The 19,657-nt window shown below is 42.5% G+C and overlaps 1 protein-coding gene across 6 annotated transcripts in view; it reads right to left on the bottom strand.

The window, feature by feature from the left end:
* Window positions 1-15,362: 15,362 nt before the first annotated feature.
* Window positions 15,363-19,657, bottom strand: part of fgfr2 (fibroblast growth factor receptor 2) — a 41,620-nt gene continuing 37,325 nt past the window's right edge. For all 6 annotated transcript variants that reach the window (XM_049599780.1, XM_049599778.1, XM_049599776.1 and 3 more), the window contains 3 exons: window positions 18,810-18,947; window positions 18,064-18,169; window positions 15,363-16,580 (listed from right to left, as the gene is read on the bottom strand). In XM_049599780.1, coding sequence (XP_049455737.1) covers window positions 16,416-16,580; window positions 18,064-18,169; window positions 18,810-18,947 — 409 coding nt within the window. In that variant the 3' untranslated portion in view covers window positions 15,363-16,415. The remainder of the gene's footprint in view (window positions 16,581-18,063; window positions 18,170-18,809; window positions 18,948-19,657) is intronic.

Here is a 19,657-nt window from a genome sequence, read left to right as displayed (position 1 = left end):
GTCAGCTCTTTTGTTACATGTACAAGTTTTCGGAGTTTTCTCACACCAAGACGTCCGTGAGGAGCCAGGGCAGCGTGTGTTTGTATTACCCAGTGTTTATTTGGTTTCTGTTTTGAGTGTGTATATAGATATATCCGTGATTAAAATGCAAGGGGTACAGGGGGAAAAATTAGATGTCTGTCCAAAGTTGAGTAACACACTGTTTGCTTTTGTGACGACATTCATGTCGGGAAAGGCAGTTAAAGCAGTGGAGTCATTGCTCGCTCTTCATTATGTTCATTTTAGCTTGTTTATTTGTGCTGAGAAAAGACATTAAACTGGTCAGACTGACGCCTGGGACACAGAGTGGGGGTGCAGACAAAAGACAATCTGGGGGTGCAAAACACAAATAGAGCTATACATAAACTTGATTTACAGCATGTATTCCAATATTACTAGATAAAAACCCTGTATATCCATAAATGTTTCAAGCTTTTTTAAGCTTGACTGCAATTTTGAGATTATCCAGTCGCTTTTTGGAGACTGGGTAGAGAAGCATGCTATCCTTCAACTCAAGTTTAAACATAAAAATGACAAAAATTGGATGCAAAAGGTTTTCATCCAGCAACTACAATGTACACCACACATATGCATGCCACGTGTGCACGCAAATGTACTGATACAAATATAGTTCTCTACAAATACATGACTAAACATACAATAATATGTTTGCTGAATTATTTCAAAGAGCAGTGTGAAAAATTTAGGGGGATTTAGTGGCATCTAGCAGTGAGGATTGCAACCACCTGATACTCCTCACTTAGAATTCCTTCTGTGTTTATTTCTTAGGGGGTTTTAACTAGGAGCCAGATTATCTATAGAGATCTCTTGCTCTCCAAAACTAACTGACTTGGTGATTTAAACCAGTAAAAACACTGAATAAAGCAGTTGCAAGTTACAAATCAGTTGTTTCTGCTACACGTTTTGGCTTGTGGGAGACAGAACGTTCACCCAGCACCTGCTAATATGTTCACCTTTTTTCTCTGATGACTTAAGATCCGGACGTTCAGGAGGTTTTGACCAGGAGCCGAATTATCCATAGAGGTCTCTTCCTCTTCAAAACAAATGGACCCATTGATTTATACCAGTAAAAACACTAAATGAAGCTCTCATGTTAAAGAAACAAGAACAAGTATTTTATTGTTGCTGCTCGTCATGGAGGAACTGCTAACTGTGGTGGCCGACACAAAAATGCAAACGGCCCTATCAAGAGCCAGTGTTTTGTTTGTCCATTCTGGGCTACTGTAGAAACATGGCAGTGCAACATGGTGAATTCTGTGGAAGAGGACCTGCTCCCTATGTAGATATTAACGGCTCATATTAATGTAACCAAAACACAATGATTCTTATATTCAGGTGACTATACAGTAAAGAAAACATACTTATTGTATTATATTCCATTTCTGCCAGTATATCTCACTAAATTCTACACACTGGACCTTTAAGCAATGTATGTTATGTGATATGAAATCTAATTTATAATAGTTTTATTGTTGCATTCTTGTTATAGGGTCGTCTCCCCATGGCCATATACAAGCTAAAGAGGTGCTGTTGCCAGAAAGTATAAATCCCCCGGCTGAACACTAATTGCATGATTTAAAGCATAGCTGCTGAACACCTCTGAGAGGCCCCACACTGGCTTTGTGTGGACATTATACAGGCAGACCTGCACAGGGACCGGAAGATAGAGAGTAGGGGAGGGAGAGGAAAGAGGAGATGAAGGTGGGGGTGTGAAGAAGTTACAGTTGCTGATATGAGACCTCAGTGCTAATGGGTAACACGTACTTGATTAGATTAACATACGACCAAAGCCCCTCCTTTCCTCTCTCTCCTCTCTCTCCTCTCTGTCATGTGGATTTCCCATTTAGTCCCTCATGCCCATTTCTTTTAACAGTTTTATTATATTGCACGTCATATAAATGACTGCAGTAGCACATGCTGTCCTGTGTTGTGTGACCTGCAGAGCAAGTGGAAACCAATTCAGAGTCACAGGTGAATTCACTTTCATCCATGTGGTGTAAACCAGATAAGACTGGACCGTTGCCTCTGCTCTGGCAAGTGTGCAACTGTGACAAAAACCTCAAGGTAGTCTTTTATTTCTGGGAAGCCATTAGTCAGTTTTATTGGGATGTTGATAAGAGACTCACTAGGAATTAAAAATGTCACTTAGAACATTTGTTTCTTCTCAATTTTAGTGTCAGCTAAATACAAAATATTACCTTTCTGTGACTTTTTGCTCCAGAGGCTCTACCTTACATGTCTGATTAACAGCCACTGAAGTTCTTTGACTTTGCCATTCTGTGAGCCAATACTTACATAAAAGAGGAAAAAAGAGTAGAAAAAAATTCAAGAATAGGAAAGGAAGTCAGATTAAAGAGTTTCCCAGTTCGCAAGCTAAAGCTCTCTGGAGATGCTCTCCTGTCACTCGCACTAAGTGCTGTTCCTGGAGGAGTTCTAAAGCTCCCACAATCCACCTCACCACACTCATAGCCATGAGGCCTGGGAAGACCATAAAGCCTTTTTACAAGGTGAGATGACATAAAAACACAGAGAGAACAGAGCAAGAAGGAGGTAATATCTTGGACACACACACAAAAAAAAGACAAAAACCTTTCTCATTTGCTCTTTTTCTTTTTCTGTTATTTATGCTCTCTCATTGTGTGCGAGTGTGTGTGTGTCTGTGTGTCTGTGTGTGTGAATGAATACATGTGTTCACTTGTGTGTTTTTCCGTGTGTGTGTCTGAGGCTGCGTGGCTGGCTTGAATGGGTGGGCTGGTGAGCCGTTCCTTGTCTGCCATCACCCATGTCCACTTACACACACTCTGGGCCTCAGTGGGAATGAAGAGGGGATTATAGCTCTGACTGATCCTGGAGGGGCACGCACTTAACACTACTGTAAACAACAGGGCCATTTGAGTGGTTCACACCAGGCTGAACTTTAGAGGTGAAAGCTGGGGGACACAATCTGACTGCAAAGAGGGGCCTGTGGTGGTCTCATGAAGATTACTGATATAAAACTAAATAGAAAATCAGTGGTGTTGAGGAGGACGAGTATCCTTTTTTCCAGGAATGCTGTAACTTTGTTTTGCTTGTTTTCTTGTTTTAAAGGATAATTGCTTAGGTCTTATTTTTTGTATTGTATTGCAGATAATATCATACTCACCACAGTAATTGCTGAGGTCTGGAAAAACAATGACACTGATACAAGGTCCAATCAGATGATCACTACTGTACTAACTAAGGTCAAACTTGAAGCAAGAAGTTGGTTCATAAACTGTGATGGGAGGAGCTGCTACAACCTGAATAGCGAGGATCACATGACTGCTGCACATTCGGCCATTTGCATCACTGCTGGTGTGAATAGTTTTGATGTGAAAAATTCCCAGGCGAGTGTTTTGTACTTTTGTGTTGTTTATTTATCACATCCCAGTGTGTAAAGGCCTTTTAGCTCACTAGCAGTGGTGCAAGCTTGGGAATCTTAGCTGTAAACTTGCAAGTTGTGGGTGTCCCTTGAAAGTGTCCCAATCCGTAATTGATATTTACAATGTGCAGTTTAGGTAAAATGTCCTTATTCGTCCTTTTCTCCTTCAAAACTGGTTAACTAACAACAGTGTTCATTTAAAACCCGTCTGATCGTCTGACCTCTCGTGTTTTTGCCCAATCACAATTCTTTTAAGTGATGCCCTGTTTCCAGTTCTCTATAATGTAATTCATATTTATAGTAATGGTGGCTATAACGACAAGAACAACGCCCAAGTTATAAAATAAAATGTAATTTTCCTTTAATAATGGTTTGCGTGAGCCTCCAAAGGATGAGAGAAGGCATTTTTTGGACCCCACGATGGTCCCAGCTGTGATTACTGGGAGGTTTGTGACTCAGTTCCAAATCCTCAGAGAGATGATGGAGAGTTTTTTGATATATTGATCAATCACTGGGCTACATTATCCAGGCCTATTGATGTGACTTGCTTGTTTGTTGTTTTGCATCAAATTCTCTGAAGTGGTCTTCGCAGGTTGTGGGCTTTCGCTCTATTGTTTGTGTTCTCTCCCTTTCGATTAGGGAGGCCTCAAGGATTCAACATAATGGCCTCACTCAGAGGAATGGGATAAAACAAGGCCCATTCCAGGAGAAGGAGAGCTAGAGATGGGGCTTAGTGATGTTTTTTGCGTGACAGAGGTTCATATAAAAAGATTTTGGTCCATAATTTGCTTGGCTTGGGCCAGCTCCAGAAAGGCAGAGGAATTTTATTCTGTTGCAGAAGTTGGGGGATGGGGAGAGCAGAAACCTGCCCCACTAAAACACCCGACACAATATGGTTCACATTTTTCTCCCTCGTACTAAATGTACCATGAATTATCTCGCTTTCCAGTTGAAGGGGAAAACTTTGATTTCATGTCATGTGTAGCAGCAGTGTGGCTGAAATGCAGCACTGAGCTCTACAGCATGTGCACTCCAAAGACTAAATTTGACTCTATATGAGTCTGACGGCCAGGCCACTCACTCTGCCACACTTCTCACTCCCTCTGCAGACATACTTCTCCTGCACTATATAGGTCTGGATCCAAAATGTAAACAAACCCCTTGAAAGAACTGGGTGAGTCAGGAGCCTGCCTGTCTCTGCCTCTTTACCTAATTGTGTTTGCAGCACCACATAGTGCGCTGATCATTCCCACTTGCCTCTGCTGATGACAGCCAGGGCACAGACTTCCATAAACATAATAAATCACTTTTGATGATAGTGACTCATCTCACACCACTTATTCTTTTTATCCCCCCCTTTTTTTCTTCAATTGTTAAGGCATTCTGCACGAGCAGCCAAATGCAACCTGAGCAGGTTTCAAACATCATTATCCTCATCATAATCATCCAATATAATCATCAACATGCCAGATCACACTCACGGATTTTGTTCTATGCAGAGAGGTTGCTAAAGAAGTTTTGTCCTGTACTGTGCTGCTCAGTGTGAGGCCACTCTGCTACTCTCCCATGGGAATGATCTTCAGAGTTAAGACTTCGGAGCCAAGGAATTTCAGCGAAGCACCAATGGTTTATTTTCGCAGCCCTCTGTGGTGTGTCTCAGCCTGGCCGAAGCAGCTTAGCCCCCAGCCTGGCTCTGTGCAGCTCACGGAGCAGTTCAGGAAGGGCCCGTCACTCCAGATGGTAGTTCAGTCCCTGCCAGCGAGAGGGTCTGAAGGCCTGGCTGCTGGCCTAGAACCACAACCTCTGACAGGCTAAAGGCTCAAACCCTTCTTAACCAGCACAAAGCACCTTTTCAGGGGCCTTCTCTCCTTTTCTCCTCCCTCCCTCTCACTGCTTAGCCAGGGGCCAGCCACCTCATGGAGCGTGGGGGGGAGTGTATTCACAGCACAAATGGGCTGAGGTTTAACCTAACGATTCATATGTTCCCAGCTGGGATGGATGAAGAGGACCAGACAAACTTCAGTCAGTTTACAGCCCATGTATACATAACATCAGAATATAGATAAGTGTGCAGAAGGTAGAAGCACACAGCAATGTTTTATTGATCAGAGTCCCATTGATTCAGGACACAGAGTGAGGCTTACTGCAGCAGCTCTAACTCACTCAAGAGCTCAAACTCTTTGCTGGAAAATGTGAGAAATGGACAAATGTGTCAAGCCTAGAGGAGATGGATGGTAACCTGCAAGTGAACCCAAAACTCACAGTGTGTCTGAGTCTCAGCCTGCAGCACACCTTGAACTGTTCGGCCCTCTCTGTGCATGTACGAACTACCTCCACTGCAACACTCTGCCCACACCCATCATTGTCCCTGAGTGAAAAATAAAGTTACAATCTATAATGTTGCAACACTTCACTATTAGCAGGTGGCGGCAAACCTGAAAAAGAGAGGCTCAGAGACAAGAAGCTGTAGAACCAAAAAGGCTTTGAGGTAAGTGATTAAGTCAGGAGCTATAATTACCTTGTCTTGCCTGGGCAGGACAGAGCGGGCTCTTGTTGTTTCTGCGCGGGCAGGCAGGTATAGAGGCACGTCACTCACTGCACACTTTTATTTAATGACCTCCTTACTGTAGAGAATGAGAAAGAGGGAGAAAAGTTTCCCTTTACCTGCCTGCAAACTTTCAGCAGCACACAATCACTCGAGCCATTCAAGTCAGAGAGGGGGAAGGGGGGCGATGTGATTGACCAGGGAAAAAAAGAGCGATGGGGGAAAAGCGGGGAGACACAAACACAGGCAGAGAAAGAACCAACAAAATGCTGAAAGCATATTTGAAATTGACAAATTGAGTAGAGGGGGGTGAAGGGGAAATGAGCTGTGTTGGCATTCAGAGAAACAGTGGACTTCTTGTTAGCTGGAAAGAGTGATGCAGGTGAAAAAGGGGAGGAGGGTCTTGCGGTGATTTATTTCCCATGTGATTTATATCCCCCTGTCTGTCACCATGGCATTGTCATGGTGATCATTCGTCATTGAGACTGTGAAAACAGTCCACCTGACAAAGGTAGGCGCCAACATTTGCAGCTGAGCATGCATAAACTTTTCTCCTGAACTCTGGTGGGAAATTTTATTTAGTGTGTTTAACTTTGTCGTTGCTTAGAAATGTTGGGAGAACATGGCGTTATGGTATGTAACCAGGAAACTGTCCATCTTGTTCAGAATGACAAGAAGTTAAATATTAAAATCTGAATGCCTCCTCAGGAAGCAGTTTTGGCCACGAATCATGCATTTGACAATTCTCTCCTCTGCTTTCACTTTTGGAGACCAAAACAATCCTAACCTCCCTTTTCAATCAATCCTAACCTGCCTTCTTCCACTTCCTGCTCTTCCTCCCCCTGCTCCCCTTCCCCCAGCACCAGTGTGTGTGTGTGTGTGTGTGTGTGTGTGTGGACTCCTGGGAGCTGTAGCTCTGGCTAACTGCCCTCCTGCACAGTTTCAATTAAACATCATTTATGGGCACTCTTTTTTTTTTTTTTTTTTTTACAAGCGTTTATTTATTGGCCTGGGACTGTGTTTACTCATGACAGTAACAGTGCTGGAGTGGTTAACTGTCCTGCCTGTACAGTGCCATATATCTCCATCCAGTCTGTCTCCTGACATGAGGCCAGAGGAGGCAACAGACTCTTTACTGTCGACGACGCACTAACAGCCACCTTACTGTCAGCCTGTCGGTAATATACTGCTTCAGTTCAGCTGAACTTGTGTGAGGGAAGAACTGCAGTTTGTCTTTAAGCTTTGTCTCTGATTGTTGTTTGCTATTATCTGCTTTTTTCACATTTAAAATGTGATTTCAAAGTACAGTAACTGCAAGGAACACAATAATGAAAATAAACTGCAGAGACTCTCTGCTGTGATTCTGGCTTGGTCGGGTGTCCCTGCAAACACAGCTGTCAGTGAAGTAAGAGAGAAAAACATAAAACACAATAGATAAATGACTTCTATCATGTAATAAAGCCCTGAAGTATGTTAATATACATGGTATCATGGAATAAACCACTATTTTTAAGGCATAAAAAATGAAGTCATTTTAAAGTAACAAATATTCAAATGTAAATCCCTGCAGCTAACAGATTTTTTTTTTAATTTAAGGGGTACTCATTCATTCATTCATTCATCTTCTAACCGCTTCATCCTCTTGAGGGTCGCGGGGGGGCTGGAGCCTATCCCAGCTGACATTGGGCGAGAGGCAGGGTACACCCTGGACAGGTCGCCAGACTATCACAGGGCTGACACATAGAGACAAACAACCATTCACGCTCACATTCACACCTACAGACAATTTAGAGTTACCAATTAACCTAGCCCGGAGAGAACCCACGCTGACACGGGGAGAACATGCAAACTCCGCACAGAAGGGCTCCCACGCCCGGGACCGGCAACCCTCTTGCTGTGAGGCGAGAGTGCTAACCACCACACCACCGTGCCACCATATATATATATATATGTATATATATATATATATATACATATATATGTGTGTGTGTGTGTGTGTGTGTGTGTGTGTGTGTTTAAACTGGTGGAGTACCCCTTAGGGTGGCACGGTGGTGTGGTGGTTAGCACTATATATTTATTTATTTATATATATTTATTTATTTATTTTTTTTAACAATCACATGGTGTAGTTATCAGCTTGTGAAAACAGCTGCTGTATAAAGCCAGAGGGAGCTTTCTATAGTCTGAGAAAATTACTCAAGTGACATCAATATGGTATCTTAGTCTGCACTTGTGACTGCAAATTTATATGGCCGGGAAAGGTTCAAAACACACTGGTGTTTGATTTATTCAGTTTATTCTTTTTTTAAACAAGGGGGACCCTCTGAGACTGTAATCTCTTCCTCACAGGCTCTGCAGCGTTACAAAGTTAACATTTAAAGGGACAGTTCACCCCCAAAACCATAATACATATTTTTCCTATTACCTGTAGTGCTATTTATCAGCCTAGACTGTTTCAGTGTGAGTTGCAGAGAGTTAGAGATATCAACCATATTAAGATTTCCACTTTCTGTCAAATGACTAGATGGCACATAACAAGCCAAAAAAAAAAACAAATCAAAAAAACATTTGAAACACTCAACGACCATGTCTCTTTCCAGAAATCATGACCCAGTTACTCAAGATAATCCACAGACCTTGTTGTGAGTAATTTCATGTAGGAACTATTTTCTCTCTACCAAACTACACCTGCCAACAGTGTTAGGAAAGTTACTTTTGCAATGTAAAAGGCTACAGATTACTAGTTACCCTGTTAAAAATGTAGTGTACCGGGGGCATCATAGTGTAGTGGATAGTGCCGGCGCCCCATGTACGGAGGCGATGCCTCGCTGCAGCGGTCACAGGTTGGATTCTGGCTTGCAACCCTTTGCTGCATGTCAACCCCCACTCTCTCTCTCTCTCTCTCTCTCTCTCTCTCTCACCCCATTTCACTCTGTCCTGTTAATTAAAGGGAAAAAGCCCCAAAAATAATCTTAAAAAAGAGTAATTTAATTTAGCAATTTTGTAATTAAATTACATGTAACTAGTTACTTCTCAACGTTGCCTGCTAACCATATCTACTCAAGGATGAGTGGCAAGTGTTGTGACAGTGTGAGATGTAAACATTGATGGCTGAGCTGTAATGTTAGATAGCTCTGCGGTGCCAGGTGAGCTAGCAGTAGAGGCACAATTTATAAACAGCACTACAGGTAACAAGGGTAAATATATATTTTTGATTTTGGGGTGAACTGTCCCTTTAAACAATACTTATATACAAACAAGTACACATGCAAACATTTGTTACAAATATACCAGGCAGGGATGATAGACATTGTGGGAAATGTGGGAGCCCATGTTTTGGGGGCTTTAACCCATTGTAGATATCTCGGCTTCTGCTGCATTACCTCTGAATGCTCAGTCTGTCTCTAATTTTTTGAAAGTGCCATACAGAGTTGCTCTTTTAAGCTCAGTTTCTCATAAAACACAACTTTGTCTCAGTCACACGCTCGGTCACAAGCCCAAATAAATCTTTATGACATGAGACATCTTGTTTGTGCAGTGAATAAAAAAGAAATCTTGCCATTGGAAAACCCAAGTTTGACACCTTGGCAGGACATCATTAGCGTGCGTCAGGGTTTATGGCTTTTGATGTCACCAGTGACATCATCACTTGCGAGACAAGACTCGGGGGAATAGGGCTGACCGATGGGGTGAGTGTTGTGATTGGCATAACTGGGCAGGGAACATTATGACTAAGCTCATTTATAGAACACACCCAGAGCTGTAAAACATGCCGCGTTAGCCCAGTGTAACAAACCTCACCAGCTTAGAGTGCTACATCATTTTGCAACCTCAAATTCTGTGTGCACAGATCAACACTAGCTCTTGTGTTCAATATTTAACCTACTTAAGTTGAACTAAACACTATTAAATGGGGCACATTACTCCACTGACTCCTTGCTTCGACAAACAAAAGCAGTCTAAACTCTGCTTAAAGATGTTCTGGCAATCCTACCCTGTTATCTTCCTCTAAACAGTTTAGTTTCAGCTCCTCTCTTTCCACTGATTACACGCCAAGAGCTGTTACCTCAGACCTTCAGACATCGCGAAGTCAGCATATAAATGAACTGGAAGTGGAATCTGTGAATTACAATTGCTCAGACACAATTGCGCCATTAGCGAATGTTTAGAAGATCCCACGGGGCAACAAACCACACACATCGTCGCTCGCACATGCACAACAGCCCCACATGCAAACACACACTCGAGTTGTTTATCCTTCCATGCACAACCAGACACGGTGCCTTGCAAGCCCTTAATCAAACACAAGTAGACCCCTCCTTCTCATGAGCACTGACCTAGCGATGAACCATTCATTATCTGCTACTCAATGCAAATGGTAGGTTGAGGAGTGCAGTCTTGACAGATGCATACTCTGACCCCATTGGTCATTTGCAAAGAGTTTAGAAAAATATCTGCTTCAAATGCAGGAAAGAAAATAAGATTAACATGGGGAGGGGGGGGCCAGATGTCTTTAGACCAGAAATGAGATTTTGGTAACAGCTTCGCCTATTAGGCAAGGCCGAAGTTCGGCGAGGGGAGATGTTCAGGGTTAAGCTGTGGGTACAGCGGTCACTTGGCAGCTTTGTTAAACTTCAAGTCACCCTCTAACTACGCCCACCAGCCTCCCACCCTCTGACCCCTCCTCCTCTCCCGGGGGTTGGTGGGGTCTTATCTCCAGTGGATGTGGGCTCCTCTGGCTTCACACAAAGCCTCATGTTGACATTCCAGAGGACCGAGCCTTGTGCAAACACACCAGGCCCCACCAGATGGCTAGGCGAGGGAGGACAGGGCTAGGACCAAGGACGCAGAGGAGGACGAGAAAGGACAGGAAGAAACAGCCGGATCAGAATGAAAATCACTTTTAGAAGTAGAATGTCAGGCTACCCTCGCAGTTCATCAGCGTGTCACACTTCCAGATGTCCTCCCAGCGTCTGAGAAATCTGTCAAAAGTTTCTTGAGCAAAAAGCTGATACTCATCCGTCACTTATACACTACTGTCCAAAAAGCATTCCTCTTGTCTCCTCCAGCTACTGCCTTGTCTCCCCAAAGTCAGTCAAAGCTAATATTTGAGGGTCACTGGGTTAATCTTGAGGGCATTAGGAAACCATGGAGTAAAAACCCCTCCAAATGAAAAACTCATTTAGGGCTTTGACTGAGTGTGGTGGGTCGTGTTTATCAGAAGAGGGCAAGAAAGTGTCACTGCTCTGTGAATCCTTAGGGCGTTTGTGTAGGGGGTAAAAAAAAAAAAAACACATCAGAATGCATTCACGTTGCATTAGTTTTTATTTATTGCCAATAAAAGTCATGAAAAACAATGCAAGAGCATAATCACATGTTTAGAAATTAGATTTGAATACATGTGGGAACTGTGGAGCATATAAAGAGGATTCATGGATTGTGCAATACAGTATAACCACCTTTATAGGGTAATTTAAATGTTTATGATCTGAATTCATGCTGTGTTTTGCTGGAGCAAAAACACCAAAAATGAGGGCTTTACTCAGAGCTGTCTGTTTTAAATCAGTTGTTAGTTGCCTTCGCATGGTCACTGACTGATGACTGAGGTCATAGGTAACCCATCTATTTATTTACTCCTCCATCATTATCAATATGTAAACAGAACTGATAATGTGCCTCTTGGAAGAGCTTTGAGTTAGGAGCCATTACGTCACATTACTGACATCAGATAAAATGTATTCGTCTCACATAAATGCAATGGCAGCTCAGTGGGCATTTTGTCAAGATGGAACAAACTAATCCTCTATTTGGTCTCCCAGGAGTTTACCCCTCCCTGCTCCCTGCCTGCCTGTGTGTGCCATCAGACGACAGCACAATAGACAAGCGTTCTGATAAAAGTGTGCAATAGCCAGTGTGGATATCCGGCCGCCTTTCTCTCCGCTCCCCGCTTTAATGAGGGTGTATGGTGCTGTGGTTTATCCTGCCACTCTTTCTTTCCAATCCCCCTCCAGTCCTCCAGGGCTGTAGCTGTTTTCTCTCCGCCCCCCCTTATTCTATGGAAAAAGAGGAATGTTTTCTGACTGACTTTTCCCTCCAATCCCTTTTCAGGTTCCGGAGACATGAGGGGACACGTCTGTTGGAGAAGACTTGGAACTGGTGTGTGTGTTTATTCAGAACAAGTTCAAACCTGGTAATGGAGGAGATCAAGATTTACGTTAAAAACACTTTTTTAAAAAAAAACATCCTCACCTTGCCAAGAACTATTGTTGCTCTCATTTGCTGGTTTGAGTTTATATTTAAGCACAAATGTTTGACCTCCAGATTATCATTTCTTAGTATCCATTCAACAGTTATTCCACAGCATGCTCTTATCTTCAATTTATTTTCCATCAAGCTAGCTCACAACGTTGGTTGGCCTGTCAATTTCTCTATCCCAGAGCATAAACCCTGCTGACTTTGGTGGTCCCCTGACTTCATCTAATGCCACCAGGAGGTCAAGCTTCTTCCTTATCTAATGAAATATCTCAACATCTATAGTGCTAGACTGCCACAGACATTCATGGCAGATATGGGTGGATTATAAGCCAATCGGCCCCTGGGCACAGATATGCAAAAGGCCCCACCACCTCTCCCAAGACACTTTTGTTATTGTTTTTGCATCTCTTTGTGGTCATTATGCATATTTTTGTGGTTAAGTGTTTCTCTGAGATCATTCTGTGTCTTTTATGGCTGTTTTGTGTCTCTTTGCAGTTCCTTCCTATGGTTCCTTCACGTCTCTTTGTGGTTGTTTTGATTCTCTTCCTGGTCGGCAAGTGTTACAGTGATCTGAGTGACATTTGCAGATGGCCCCGAACACTTTGGGCCCGTAGGTCTGTGCCTGGTAGACCCGCTCAGCAGTTCATGTTCCCAGATTATGTATTGTAATGGTTTTGAGAATCCCCTGACTTTACCTCTAGACATATGTGGGTTTGACTGAGATGTCTTGACAACTGTTGAATAGATTGTCATTAAAATTTGATATAGACATTCATGCTCCCCACGGGAGGAATTGCAGTTACTGTGGTGATACCACAACATTTTAATTTATACAGAACTTTTGTTTATGACCAAATACCTTCAAAGCTAATAACTTTTCCATCAACCCCAACTTGTGTTTAGCGTTAACAAACATGTTAACATGCCTATGCACCAAAACGATGACCGATGTCGCCAATTGTCACTGTTAGCAAGACATCAGCATTTAGCATAAAGCACTGCTGCCTCAAAGCGCTGCTAGCATGACCCTAGATTTGTAAATTGCCATTTATGACATGAACCTTATAATGACAGTTGATGTAAATCATTGTGTTGCTTCAAAAGCTCTCCTTAATAGAGGGCTACAGGAATGAGTCCTAAAACCCGAAAAAGATTTAGCATTTTAGCACTCACGATTTCAATGTCTTGAAGTCAATGTGTTTTTTGATTTTTTATGGGTTTTAGGTTAGGTGCCTGAAATGTGGTCTGTGGTTAACACAAGTTTAAGAGATTTTCATGTTTTGATGTCAATGATTACCCCACTCGTGAATTTTGAAGCTTACATGTGTTAAAAAAAGATAATTGCTAACAAGTGTCTAAATGACACTACAGAGTGTCATCACACCAAACACATCATTACAGCCTTGTGGTGGTGACACAGAAGTTATGTGACCATGGTGTAGTTTGTTTAAAGCCTAACATTAGCGATGACATTTACGCTTCAAAAATTATAAACGTGGCATTCATTTTTGAAAATGATCTTGCCTAACAAAATGTGTAAGTATTCCAAAGTTTCCTTCACCACAGAACTCATTTCCTGCAGTAATCCAAGATCCAATGGAAATGTACCATTGGCTTTATGTCGAAGGAACCAGGATGATGTTAACCTCCTGGTTGGCCTACAATTAAACGTCATCCCTGCACCACTCTATGCCATGACCTATTGGGTGGCTCTATCTTTGTTGCACTAAGCCCTGAGAACATTATTGTCACAGGGTTGATAAGCCACAACCATTACTGTATACAGACCACATCCATGGCTGCCACTGTCAGTCACCGTCGCTCATAGATCAACTTTGATTAACTTACAACAAATCAGATAAATCAGCTACCCACTATGTTGAATTAAATCTGTTCTGATAAGAAAGAAAAAGGGAAATCAATCAGCTAATCAGAGCATCTATTAGTCTGCCGGGAGGCTAACAGACTCTGATGAAAGTCAGCCAGACGAGACACAGAGCCACACTATCGTGACAATGATGAGTTCCCTGTTCATTAACAAAATTGCTCTGGGCAGTGACATAAACTCAGTATCTAACTTGATCACATTTATTCTGCATTGTGCTGATCTTTGCAGTTTTTCATGAAACCTTGGCCTATCAGGACAACTGACGTAGGTAAGAAGTTTTTTTTATTTAAATGCCACTCCTATCAGAATCAACTGAAATACAGAAAAAAAAGTTCTTTATCTACTTTCCGAGCCCCTGCAGTCATACATTCTCTGAATTAATTGCAGATACGGTGGAAAATCCCTTTCCTCATATAGTAAGTATTATCAAAGCATATAAGCAAAATTCTTTCTCCTAAAAAGCACTAATACTGACAGCTAAATCAAGTCTGCCCATATCAGACTGTAAGAAAAAGACATTTAGCTTTGAGGAATGTGCAGTTTAAAGATAACACATTCCTCCAACTTATAAAATAAAACAAATTCAGGCCGTTATCTCTGCCATTCACTGCAAAAATGCACAACTTAATACTTACCAGCCAACAAAGTCAGAGATTAGGACAAGAAAGTTTTTCCATCATTTATTTTCGCAAATGTGACATGAACACTTGCAAAAGAACATCTTAAAGTTGGTCCAGTAGAAAAAGACAAAAAACACTTGAATGATTTAATACTTTGTTTTTCAGCTTTCAATTCTGTCAAGTAAATTTGGAGTCTATATTTTGTCTCTAAGTGAGGGAGTGGATTGCTATTAGATATTTCCAAAATCTTACTGTCAATCATATATAAATATCCAGAAATCAATCTCATTTCCTAAAGCAAAGCTAAGAAAGAGTAAAATGACTGGATAGAAATGGCATCAACATCTACATAAGAAAGGGATTAGCTGACTATAAAATGTACAGTTTTTAAAATTTAACTTAATATTCACATTCATATATAAAACTTACAAAACCTGGATCTTTCAAACCCTCTAAAATAGCTTTTTTTTCTGTTACTGCTGAAAGATCATTTTAAATTACCATAAATTTAATGGATTATTTATGTATTATCAGCATCATTAATGTCATCATTTCTGCCATATTGTTTTTGTTCTTTTTTCCAAACTTTTTTCGATTCATTAAAAAAAAAAAAAAAAAAACACAAGTCAATAAATTAACATGCTACCTCAGTCCCTGAAAGCCAATACTCAACTGTGTTACTGAGTGAGAGTAAAACAGGTGTTTGTGTATATTAAAGTGTGTATCCATGTCTGTGTGTGTGAGTTTGTGTGTGAAGAGAAATATAGGACACATAACCTGTTAGAATACCTGCCTCAAACTCAAAGTGGGGTGGGGAGGGTCGGGGTTATTTCGGAGTCCATACAAAAAATAATTCATTGTAAATATATAATATATATTTATACATTTTTGAATATATTTACAAATATACCCAGCACTATACATCATACTGTGTATTTTTTTCTCCAGAATAATTGGGAGGGTTTATCAAGAGAACTGAAAAAAGAAATGCATCAATATTACAAAATAAACAGGAGAGCAGTTTCTATATGTGCTCTCCTTCTATTCCTCTGTTTTGTTAGTTGAAGCTCTGTCTCTCAGTCCGTTTCCTATTCATCATCCTCTTCTAGTCCCTTGTTTTTGTTTTTCTTTTTTTTGTTTTTTGAGTTCACATCGGTCCATACATTCCTCCAGGAGCAAATAACAGTCTTGGAATGCCAGCCACTGGAATGGGATCGCCAAACAAATAACGTTGTCGATTGTAAAAAAAAAAAAAAAAAAAAAAAAAAAAAAAAAGAAAAAAGAAAAAACAAAGTCCGGGTACAAACATGAGAACCAAACTGAAAAGTCTTTGTGTTTATGTGAAGGAAGAGGAGGAGGAGGGTCCCCAAGGAACATCAGTTCTTCTGTACAGTCCCTGTCCTCTCCTTTAAGACCTCATGTGTATGTAGTGTGTGTGCGTGGCAGTATGAGTGTGTGACAGCAGCGCTGCCACCAGCCCAGTCCCGTCTGGGTCCATTAGTCCACCGGGAGCCAGAGGGGTGATGGGAGGGGGGCAGGATGTTGGGAGGATTTCGGAGAGGGTGTCTGTGCTACGTGTGTTTTGGGACGTCAAGTCGTCAGACTGGGGCAGGGCAGGTAGAGAGGGTGGGTGGGTTGGTTGGGGGCTCATGTCTTGACGTTTCCATTGATGTGCTGGTACTTGGGGAGGCAGGGCTCGTCCGGTAAGGGATCGTGGGAGAACACAGAATCGTCACCGGAGGAGCAGGAGCTGCGAGTGTCAGGGAAGCTGGGGGAATACTGCTCTGTTGGGGCGCACAGGTCCAGATACTCCTGTAGACAGACAGAGGAAAGAGAGAGATGATTTACACTCATACACAAGCTCATATGTTACAAAAGGGAGAGATGCTTCGAAGGAGTGAAAGGCAAAAGACCTAGAGCAAACAAGGGAACATAAATACAGAGTTGAAACCCAGTCAACAAGAGCGGGGACTTTCCAGAGGAGGGTGAGAGAGTATCACCTTCATTGTAATATTTATCTAAACCAGACCAAATCACCCTGGAAGGATTTATGAAACAGAGCAGAAAAAATAATCTTAAACTGGATACTGTATGAAAATATTTGCAGGAATAATAGCTTGTAAATTGAATGTTGGACTGCTGGCTGATCCAGCGGAGCTTGAAGATAGCAAGACTAGCTGCGGTTTTGGTCCAGTACATAATGGTTTAAAGTGGTTGGGAGGTTGGGGAAAAGAGGATACATTTCGACCAGAGAACTGGGGCAGAGATATGGTTCTCCAGCCTTTACAGCATCTCTTAAAATCAGTTCAGTCCAAACACATCTGACATCTGAAGCACCCAACATAAACACTGTAAAGATGGCTAGAGAAAATATAGAAGTTGGCACAACACGATGCTCAATGCTCACCCCCTCCTCCCAAACAATGAAGATGAAGGCAAATAAAAACCCCAAGAAATCCTGTTATTAATTTTTGACTCGGCCCAGTGTTGTGAAGTTGTTTTGGTCTTTTCATGTCGGCTGAGGCACCCTTTTTCCTCTTTCTTGTCTTTCATGGCTGTTATTGGGACTGGTTGTGAGGAGGAAGAGTTCTTGGGGTTTTCTAGAAAATGAGTGCTGGCTTCCATTTTCCCAGCTCAACACGAGAAGGCTCACATTACTAAAGACCTCCACATCTGCCAGCGGTTTGGGGCAGAGGGAAAGAAGGAGGGGGGAATAAAGGCAAGAAAAGGGCGCTTTATTACATTTCAAAAGTTCAAACTCAAAGTTGGGCTTTTTTGGCATAAATTCATGAAGTTCCAGCTCCAAGAGCAGACGAGTCTTGACAGCTTTCCATCGACGGCCTCTTTTCAGGTCTGCGCTCGGATATCACATTAGACAGGAAGGGGAATGGAAAGAAATGCAGGCCATTGTAGTGAGCGAGGCATGAATGTGATGATTGGGCAACATCACTGGGCCGTAGCGGCCATGTTGGGCCTGGATCAAATCATCCGGCCATTTTTTCGGTCACCATTTAGGCCTTGTGTCAGCAACGTGGCTGCTAATGCTCCTAAAGCTTTCAGCAACATTCGGTTGAACCCTGCATGCACTGGCAAGAGCGTGATTTGGTTTGGACCGAGAAACATGTTACTGTGTGTAGGAATGTATCATATTATTCTATTTTATTGTTATGAAATGCCTGACTCCTATCTGCCAGGAAATTTTAGGGTTTGTGTAGCGTGATTTCTGACCACCCTGAATCCAGGAACTTTGTGGAATAAGAATGTGTGTGAGAAGAAATGAGCGTGCAGCACTCACCTCGTTGGTGTTGAGGGTGAGGATGCGATCCAGATCCTCTACTAGCTGCTTGAAGGTGGGTCTGTGGGATGAGATGGCATGCCAGCAGTCTTTCATCATCATGTACCTGAGAGAGAAATAAATAGAATGTGTTTACTCAAAGAGAAGCGTAGATTAAGGGAGAGAGAGCAGAGTAATTCAAGGAAGTGTTGCAGGCATTATTTAGCCTGTCCAGACTGCTCATCTCCCTTTTATTCAAGTTTCAAAAAATTGCCAGCTGCATGATTCATGTCGCTGGACTCAGATCTCCATGTCAGAGAATAATCAAAACAGCATCTGACACCATCTCATTTTGAAATTTTACTTCAGTCTGCCATCAGTAACAGACAATTTTGATGGCCTGCTGCTGATCACAAACATGCCTTATGGTGTTTGGGGATTTTTAAATACTATAATGTGTGTGGGTCATGTACTGCCATTGTGTCTGTGTCTACTTTGTTCTCCATCAACCCTCTCAGTGTGGCACTGCAGCAGAGCTGTGCCATTGTCTGCTGACTGCAGAGGACTAATTGTGAATGATGACACTGATAGCAGCCAGTCACAGCTGTGCAGAGGCCTGACAGAGTGGACACAGAGCCCCGGAGACATAGATCTGATGGAGACTGGAAAGGGCATTCAAGTCTGAGTGTAAGAGCTAGTGTGTATTTGACAGTGTGGTTAGGATGGATGTAAGTTTGGGGGAAACAATGCAAAGCTAAGACTCTTACAGCTCGTTGGTGCAGTTGCCGGGCTTGTCCATGCGATGTCCCTCTTTGAGCAACTTGAAGAGCTCTTCAACTGGGATGCCAGGGTAGGGGGAGCCCCCTAGGGTGAAGATCTCCCACATCAGCACCCCAAATGACCAGCTGATAAGACAAGAAAATGGATATACGTTATGAATATAGTCGAGCATAGCAACAAAACAGCATCTGTAAACAACGTTCAAGAGCTCCCAGTCTTTAAATAACATGAGGTCCAATAAGTGTCACTTTCTTTTAACCTACAGATAGTCTACAGAGAGTCACTTGGCCAAAGTTTGGAAACAACTTCAACAGTGTGACCGCAGTGGTGTCAATGCCCTCTTTCTGCCATCCGGTGGCTTGTGGCGCGAACCCGCTCCCAGTGCCACTCTGCCGCTGATCTCAATGATGGCTTTTGTGCCCGGCTGGGCCGGACACACAGGCTGGCATTGTCCAGTCACACCACACCAAAACAAACAGTGGACCACCCACAGCTGACAAAAGAGGAGGGAGAGGCCCAGAGATGGCTAGTGACTATTAACTACTTCCTCATACTGGTTTCCTGATCGTTAAATATTAGTGATTCCCGCCACTGATTTCCATCACTGTCAGGCTGCCTGTTTGTATCGGAGAGCGCGGATCCACAGTGTCTCAAATGAATAATTCTTGCACTGACGGCATGCTTGATTCATGTTCACACAAAAGCTGTATTATAAAACGCAGACACGCTTACAAGCGCTGATCTGCGCAATCGGGCAGCCACAGGCCATGTCAGTGGTCCAACCAGGCAACTGGGCATGGACAGGCAGGTTGAGGCGTTTATCAGCTCCTCCATC

The sequence above is a fragment of the Epinephelus fuscoguttatus genome, linkage group LG16, assembly GCF_011397635.1.
Source record: "Epinephelus fuscoguttatus linkage group LG16, E.fuscoguttatus.final_Chr_v1".
Classification (NCBI taxonomy): Eukaryota; Metazoa; Chordata; class Actinopteri; order Perciformes; family Serranidae; genus Epinephelus; species Epinephelus fuscoguttatus.
The sequence above is the reverse complement of the archived record's forward strand: the minus strand, read 5'-3'. Positions and strand labels throughout refer to the sequence as shown.